The sequence below is a fragment of the Chamaea fasciata genome, unplaced genomic scaffold (genome assembly GCF_029207755.1).
Source record: "Chamaea fasciata isolate MVZ Bird 193981 ecotype frontalis unplaced genomic scaffold, bChaFas1.0.hap1 SCAF_16, whole genome shotgun sequence".
Taxonomy (NCBI): Eukaryota; Metazoa; Chordata; class Aves; order Passeriformes; family Sylviidae; genus Chamaea; species Chamaea fasciata.
The window spans coordinates 2,169,818-2,178,760 of record NW_027094101.1 but is presented as its reverse complement, the minus strand read 5'-3'; the positions used below and the strand labels follow the sequence as shown (position 1 = coordinate 2,178,760).

Here is an 8,943-nt window from a genome sequence, read left to right as displayed (position 1 = left end):
CTCTTGTCCTTGTCTCAAGACGTGGGTGGGGAGGGAAGCAACCTGCTTCAGGATACTTAATTTGCTGTATCATATTAAATTTAATTATTGAGACAGAACAGAGAGCTGGGCTTTAGTGAAAACTAAAGAAACACCATAAATCCTGGAGATTGAGGCTTTTCCCAATTTTTGTAATTGAGCTGGTTGCAGATGCAGTCACTGTCTTACTCCTCTTCATGCAATGTCATGTGTAGGGTTTATTTTGAAAAGAAGCTGTGCTATTTATCAGCCTAAAGAAAAAAAAATGGAGAAAGGGGTTGTAAATTCAGCAGGTGGATGTCAGGTGTTCCTCCTCAGTGAGTTTCCCTTTGAGATGTTAAAATTGTTGCAAATAAGGTCATGTGAACATTAATAAAGTTAACGAGTCACTTGGGATTTATAACAGCTTTTTCCAGCTTGAAGATGGTAATTATTCAGGAACTACAAATATGGCAAATTTCTTTCACTGGAGTGTTTTGAAATTCAAATTCCTAACAAAATAAAAAAAATGCAACTAAACTGAACAGTTTTGTGGACAAAAGTAAAGACCTGGATGAGCTGCTCCTGCCTTTCTCTGGTTTTGGGGGAAGTTTGTTTGGGGTTTTTGTTGGTTTTTGTTTTGTGACATATTCTCACTCAAAAGAACTGTTAAGTGGAGTCTGCTGGAGCAAATATCAGGCCTGCTGCAGATAAGCAATCACTTGACCTTACAGAGTACAGTAAACAACTTTAAAGTGACTACCTAAAAAACTTAGCGGGAAGCTCTCCATAAACAGTGTAATAAATATCCCTCTTGAAAATAATGAATGTTCCTGTTTGAAAGGAGGAACAGGCAGTTTATAAAAACTTCCTACAGCAGCACCACAGACCTTATAATCACCACTCTGTAATTTCATTTTTCAGTAGTTGTGGATGTTTTTAAGTAAATGAATGAGTAAAATCCTTCAGCACCTGGTATGTGATTACCTTCAAAAGATGAGTTTGATTTTAAATATTGCTTTGGTTTTGTGCTGCAAACATTCCCACTTCTTTCATTCTCATTTTATGTTAAGCCATCTGTTTTAAGTTAGTAAAGAGTTGTGATGGAAATAGCTTTCATTTCTTACTAAACTTAATATGGCTTGTTTTGCTTGCCATAATGTAGCAGGACAGACTAGTTGCATGGTTTAACTCCTATTAATAGCATTCTTCTAGCAAGCCTTGCTTTTAATGCTGTATTCCTTCCTGTATGATTATTTTTGTTTAGTATTACTTAGGTGGATAAAGACAGAAAAAACTCCTAATTCAAGTGATTATTAACATGGCTTGTAGTGCTGTATGTATGCTACAGGAAGCAGATTGATGTAAATAGAGAATGCCATTTTACAAGAAATTTCTGAAATGCCATTTCAGGATGTTATTTGAGCATTTTTTGACATGGCTGTCAAAGCACTATTATGTGTCATGCCATGGCTCAAGTTTCAAGTCAGTCTTTCAGTTCTTGAATTCAAAAATGAAGAATTGCATCCTGCCAGAGGAGCAGCTTGCTCTGTGTCATGAAGGAGAAAAAAACCAAACTCTTCTGTTGCTGTAGATGGGATGAGGTAATTGGCTGCAAAAAACTTGATACGAGCTGCAGTCATCTCTGGTTTTGTGATCTGATCTCTGTAACTGATGAGATTTACTTTTTAGGAATCCATTTAAACCTGTCTTGGTGTCTTAGCACAATTCTTTCAATCTCCCATGAAGTGTTGCTGCAGAGAACTGCCTCTCTTTAAGAAACAAAGGCTGTAAAGAAAGCAAACTTCAATGTGATGGGAGATCTCCTGTGAGGCACCTCTGTCCTCACCTCTGAGACCAAGCTGCTGCCAAGGCTGTCGGGATCGAGGCTCAGCTGCTGAGGTGTTCTCTCTCAGGATCCCATGGGAAGTGTTTGTGCACGTGGAAGGGAAAGTTTTGGCCTTTAAATAATATTTTTGATATGATCCTGTTTGAAAGCAGCCTGCTTGCCTGGCTGTTTATAGGATGGATGGGATCATGTGAAACAAGATGCACTTTGATTAACAAAAAATCCACCTCCACCCCAGCATAAATATGTTTATTTCAATAACACTGTGGCCCTTTTGGCTTGGCAATTCTTTTGATACTCAGAGGTGTTGGGACCTTTATATTCTCAGTGTAGGGCTGGGAACTGTCTCTAACCTGGGCCAGGCTCTGGGCTGCAGTGATGGTCCAACATCATCTAGGAGCATAATGAGATTGGCTTTGCTGGTGAGTTTTCTTTATTCAGTGAGAAAATCCTTTATTTCAGTAGCATCTCTAACTTGCCCCTAAGCATTACTGCTTTTGTGCAGAATAGTAACCTTATTCTTTTTTGAGAATAAGGTTTTTTTGTAGCAGCACAGGAAGTGCATCCCATTCCACTCCACAACCAACTTTTCCTTCAGTAACAGGAAGAAACAAAGGCTTAGTATAACACAGCAGCTTAGTTTATTTGGAAATATGTTTAACTTGGAAGAGATTCAGTAGGCCTAGGGGAAGGTACAAGAGAACCATTTGCTGGTGGAATTGGTGATTTGTACAAATAGCACTTCAGCACTTTTGTTTTTCTCAGTAGACCAAGATCCTTTCCTGAGCACAGTCATGTTTGTGTGTCAAATCCACCTTACCCATTCTTCCACACATTCTTCCTTTTTCAATGCCTTGCCTTCTTTCAGAAGTGATAAATAGCCAGGATTTCCAGAAGAGATATCAGGTGCTTCAATCAATCAATGTCCTTCTCTGCTGACAGTGACTGATATCTGAAAATCAATTCTGAAATGATGCCAGTTACTCCATATAGTCACCTAAAGGTATTTGTCTGATACTCTGCTGAGTTTATATGTGGGGATTGTATCATGTGTCGTGCTCACAGGATCATGGAAGTTAAGCCAGTTAACTAAAGCCCCTGGTTCTTGGGATATTGAGTGATTTAGTCTGGTTTTTAAAAATAAGGGTCAAGATTTTTACACCTAATTCCTCCCTAAGTTTAATGAGTTTAATGGTAGCCATTAGCTTTGACATCAGCCACAAGGACTCTGCTGTGTTCTAGATAGGCAACACTAAACCAGTGTTGAACACAGTTGAGAATCTGACCTTGCAGTCAAAAAAATCCAGGACTTTATTGCTGAGCAGCATCACTGACCCACTTCTGAAGGAACCACTCGTGCACTGCAGGCAAGCTGTTCAAACCCACCCAAATAAACACGGAAATTAAGTATTTGCTAATTAAAAACAAAAACTGGCATACAGAAAGTCTTCCAGCTGAGCCAAGCTAGAACTTCTGAAAATGAAATTCACTCTCATTAACACTGCTGGAGTTCAAGTCCCTTTGGGGCACTGGCTGCCAGTGCTCAACTGTAAGAGTATTGCACATTCCTACTTGCTGTGTTTCTTCTTGGTTTTAATTAAAGGAGATGGCTCTGTAGCCTGGTCACGAGTGTTGCTTCCCAGGGATGTCTAACTCTGTGTCTTGCTAATGATATCTTTTTCATGGAAGCCTACCTTGTACTCACTTGACTTAATTCCCAAGTGCCTGTGGATTGTGTGCAGCCTGTAGGGATCACCCCAATGTGGGTTAAACACTGATGTGCAGAAGTCACCTCGGGCCCTAAAAACCATGTGCAAAGTCCTTCTGAACCTTTTGTTAGTGGCATTCACAGCTGATGCTCCTAAGGTTTAAAGTTTGGTGCTCCACTGCAGCTTTATCCCTGACTTCCATTTGCCTACTAGACACTGAACATCTGCCTCTTGTCTTAAGATCCTGACAATTCCTGATGTCTTAACTGGGTACCAGCAAGAGGCTGTGGAATTTTACAGAAACCAAGGGGTGTTTTTTTCCCCTGCAATGTGTATTCTCTCCCCTAAAAGCTGTTTTCCCCATACCTGTGTTGATGTACAGGGGTGCCAGGCAGAGTCCAACCCACGCCAGCTACAGATTTTAACAGCTACAGAGCTCAGTGTGGTGGTGTATGTCTCAACAAGGATGTATTAACCATACGTGAGAGTCAGCCTTTGTTCTCCTTCCCGCATCTTTGGTCAAAGTAATTAAAGTGCTTCACGTCTTAGTGGAAACCTTTTTGTGTTTGTTCCTCTTTGATCCTTAAAATGTAAGGTACTTAGTGACGTTGGTTCTTTGTCTCAAGTGAGTCTGCAATACTGAAATTATTCTGGAAATGCAAGTGTTTTTCATCAAATCAGCCAGTGCTAGGGATTAGGTTTTGTTTGTATAAGAATAGTCTGAGTCACTTTAGGTGGTGTCTATTGCCTTCAACCTTAATAAGATATTTTTTTCCCTCTAAAAAAATAACTGTTTATCCTTTTGGGGTAACTGCTGTTATTTTTTTCTCCTTTCCTATACTGTGGTTCCTTGGTATATAAGCACACACTTCACTTGGCTGGCTTCACAAAATGGAAGTTCCTTTTGCAAAACATTACTTTAGGAACTTTTTGCTATCTTTTGTTTTTTTCTAAGCCTGAGATTGTCACACTAGATCCATGTACGTTTATTTTACTATTTACACCTATCACAGTACATTTATATGGAATACCATCACACAGACAAACCAGCTACTGACAGCTAATATAAAGATATTAGATTCCACAAGGCTTAATCTGCATAGAGACCAGAAACACACTTAATGGTGAAACACAGACAAGTATTTCTGTATTTCCCCTAATTTTAAACCATTTTATATAGAATGTGATCTTCTTGCCACAAATACCTACTTCTGTATCTGTATATTTGTCTTGTGGCCAATTTGTCTTGGGTGTCTTGTGTCTTCCTATGCTTTTTTAATGGATTATTTATATTTCTTGTGGTCCCAAAATATACAATTAATACTTGTTTTAAGCATGATTTCAGTATTAAATTTTGTCGTCTTCTCCCAGCAATCTCTCAGTGGTGTGTAATCTCCTACTGCATGTAGCTTGTAAAAATGGACAAAAACCTGGATGAATATTTTTCTTTCTTCATGGGAGGTGGAGATCTAAAACAGAAGTGACACAACCTTGGACTGCATCATCAATTTGCAGATTACTGTAGCCGTGCTTTGCTAAAGCTTTGCCAGGGATTTATTTCCCCTGGTGCAAGCAATATTAATTTGACTTGAGTAATTTGGATATCATGTGGGATGTAAAAATCTGTAGCTACTTGCAGCATCCTTGTCACTGATCTCATTCTTTAGGAAGAATTTGAAATGAAACTCCACAGCCAAGTAGTTGAACATCACACAAGTTTGGTATTTTGTATGCAACATCAGCTATCCTTCAGTTGCTTCCTCTATCAGTTGTGCTATAACATAGCATTGCTACTTGTGGTTTTTGTTCTGAAAAGTAGCCAAAACGGATAATTTGGATAATAATCCAAAATAGGATTTTTGAGTGCAGTTTGTCACGGGGGGGAGAAGTGTACAACATATTCTTATAAAGTTAAAGCCTATTAAAATTGCTGGTTTACACCATAGTGGATAAACTACAGCCCCTTTTCATTCACCTCTATCACGGGGGGTGTTTTTTGTTGACTCTACTGCTGATCTCTTCTGGTCCCTGGACAGCCACTATATAGATTTCTTTTGTTTTTAGGCATGCGTGTAGAGTGATCCATGCAACAGTGAAGAACCTGCCATAGTCCAGTCCATAGATTACACTTGTGCCAGCTGCTCTTGCCTCCCTCAGCAGGACGCTGTTGGTTCCCCTCACCATCCAGTTCCACTCCATGGAAACATGGCAAAGACAAGCAGGGTAGGAAGCCCAGGGCTCTACATGATGTTGCACTGTGTGGCCCCACAACAATCTTTAATAATTGCCAACCCTGCCTTGGCAATGGTGGGCTTGCTTGGAGGAGGTTCTGCCTTCTTTTCTGCTGGGCTGCCTGCAACGTTCAGAACAGGACACCATTAGAACCAAGAGCTGCTCCAACTGTTCCTGCCTACTTCTGCTTCCAAGGGTGCAAACCCTTCCCACCCTCTCTCCACACACTCTGAATTTTTCAGCTCGCGTTTGAACAATACACACTTTGGTGGTTTGAAACTGCTCAGAAAGTCTAATCTCTTCAGGGAGGGGTGTCAAGAGGAGCTAAAGAATCCATACTTCTCAAAGGGAGGATAACCCTGCATCTGGTTCAAGGCAGGTGTCTCTTTTCACAGCCCTGGGGTCAGAGAACGGGTCCTTTCACGAAGTCATTTCACTGTTTAACTCCCAACAACGAAAGGAGCTGAAGAACAAAAGTATCGCCAGAATTTATTCTCTCATCAGCTTGGCTGTTGTAATTGAGAGAACAAGATAAAGGTGGGTTTTCATTTTTCAGGGTGAAAAGAATCTTTTGATCTCTCAAACCGCATTTAAAAGCAATGACAAAGTAAACTAACAAGGGAGATGAGTCATGCTCCCTGTGACTAAGGGGGTATAAATAATTAGTGATGCATCTTAAAGTGTCTCTTCTCAACCTTGTACTCGAACTTCACAGTCACTCCAGTCTCTCTGGGAACTCCGAGGAAGATGTCGATCTGCGCAAAATGGCAGAATGTTTGAAACAAACCTCTTCAGCTGGTGGACCGCAGTCCCTTCCTAAGAAGGGCACTGCTCTCACTTGACTCTCACTTGAGACAGAGCAAAATCAATCTGTGAACGTCCAGAGCTCCTGCTGTGGCTGTGACTGTTCTGTTTGAAAGGTGCAGCTAAAAGCTTCCAAGGGGTCATGCAATCCACTTAGTCTCTCAGAAACCAGTGTGTTTGCCATTCTGTCTACAAGTGGTTTGGCTTGGGGTGATCCAAAGGCCTATTTCTGATGGTAATATGTAAGAAATTTGGGTCAGCTGTGGAAGTCTGCAGTCTTTTCTCTAGTTTCCATCCTGACTGCAGTAAAACAGGCGAACTTTCTTTGAGATATTTAAGCATGGATCTGAAGAGGTTTTTTCAGTTATTTCTGCAGAAACAGGAAAATTATTAATAAAAATCTAGCTGCTTAGAAAAGCAGCTTGTGGCACTGAGTATACAAATATACTTTGCATATTTAAAGCATACAGAGCAATTCTGAAGTGGCCACAGGTGACTGAAATTCAGTTTTAAGGGGGAATTTGGTATCTGAAATCCAAGTGGCCAGCAGTTGCTGACACCCTGTGTTGTTTCTAGGTGATCTAACTAGCTTCACCTAGCTTTTGCCAGAGGCTGCCCTGTGAAAATGCTCTTTCAGTTGTCTTTGGAGTTTCCCCTTTTGTTCTTGTTTTTTTTCTTAACGATTAGGAACTCACTGGTAGGAGACTGTGTTGCTTTGTCTATGGGTTTTAACTTGGTGCGAAGGAACTCGGCCATCTCTCTGTCTTCTTCTTTTTCCCTGGTGGAAAGAAGGAAAATAAATGTCAGTGCAATGACAGTTTTCTCTGTAAACGGGGCAGTAAAAGCTAGAGCAGTTAGGATCAAGTCACTAATAAACAATTAACTTCTTTGCTATTTTTAGAAACGTTTAATTTTGCCGCCCATTAAAAAGCAAAGTATTTACCTAAATGAAAACTGCTGCTGAGGCTTTTGCAATTTGCACACTCAGTGAGAGCTCTGGGTTCAGTTCTGGCTCAGGCTGCTTGTCAGCTGCTGCCTTGGGCCAGCTCTCTTTGATCAGCTGCAGGACTCTGGCAAAAGCTTTGCTTTATCCTCTCCTTGCTTGCTCAGAATTTAAATGTGTTGGAGGAGATACTGTCATTTTGGATAAATGGATTGAGTCTTTGCTGCTGAAAGAGGGGGAAGTAAAAGCAAAACTGACTGTTGGGTGTTGATCTCGAACAAAGGATTGGATTTGGGTGCTGGAAGTGAACTTTTGAGGAAGACTACAACTTTCTTGGCAACTTTGGGCTAAGCTACGGAAAGGAAACCCTTCAGAACCTGCTTGTGTCTTAGGTAGGGCTCTGCTACTGAGTGCTTTTTAGTTGGTTTGGGGTGTTTTAATTGTTGTTTGGGTTGTTTCGCTATGACAAGATGGGAATAGTAGTAATCAAACTCACAACGTGAATAATTAAAAAAGGGATTTTAGGTGTCTGCAAACATTTCCTTTGTAGAATTCCAATTCATGTCTACTTCTTATGACAAGAGAATTCCCTGGCAGCAGCATAAATCCTTTTAAATAGTAAATGCTCAGATGGTCTCTAGTAGGAAAATAAGAGACCAAAGCTCACTGTTATTCATGAGGTGACTGAACCATTAATGGGATAAAGAATTAGAGTAATCTAATTTTAATGTTTTTCCTATGGAATGGGGAGGAGGCTTTTAACTTGGTAAGTTGTTTTGAAGGACCAATTCTCTCCCATTAATGTTGATTTAGGTTCTGTCACTTAATCTATTGCATTATTAGGCTTGTGGAATGCCACTAAATAAGTTCTGCTGCTCTTGGTTCTTACCGTAATCTCTCCACCTCTGCATCATCTACAAGAAAATCTCTTTTTTGTACCAGTCGATGAATCTTCTGAATCAGTTCATCCTCTCTCTGCTTCTCCATCTTTGTTTTTTCTTTTTCTGGTCAAAAACAGAGAAAAAAGTGAATTACTTTGGACTCTGGGGACTGTGAGGAGGTGGTGTAGGACGTTGCAGATGTCTGAGAATCGACTGCTGATGGAAGTCAATGGTTTTCCAGACCTGAGTCACCAAAACCCCAGCAAGCTGGGTCACTGCCTCTCTGCTCTCTTCACTCGCTGCTGTTGACTCTGATCAGCTTAATGGTCTGAAGGCTCTGTGGGGTTTGCCAAGCCTGCTTTTAATACTCAATTACTCTGCAAGACATTGCTTGGAATTTTTTTAAGAGCTTTGGCAAGAAAATAGTTCAAGGTGCTTTGTTAAAATCCCATGTACAAACTCTTATTTGACCTCAGGGGAAAGGAGATCACGCCAAAAGGAACTATTTCTCTGTGTTTCAAGACAGCT

The 8,943-nt window shown here is 40.5% G+C and overlaps 1 protein-coding gene across 2 annotated transcripts in view; it reads right to left on the bottom strand.

Moving 5' to 3' along the window:
* Positions 1-2,475: 2,475 nt before the first annotated feature.
* Positions 2,476-8,943, bottom strand: part of BMERB1 (bMERB domain containing 1) — a 60,020-nt gene continuing 53,552 nt past the window's right edge. For both annotated transcript variants that reach the window (XM_066198016.1, XM_066198013.1), the window contains exons 4-6: positions 8,424-8,538; positions 7,287-7,369; positions 2,476-5,908 (exon numbers count right to left, since the gene is read on the bottom strand). In XM_066198016.1, coding sequence (XP_066054113.1) covers positions 5,796-5,908; positions 7,287-7,369; positions 8,424-8,538 — 311 coding nt within the window. In that variant the 3' untranslated portion in view covers positions 2,476-5,795. The remainder of the gene's footprint in view (positions 5,909-7,286; positions 7,370-8,423; positions 8,539-8,943) is intronic.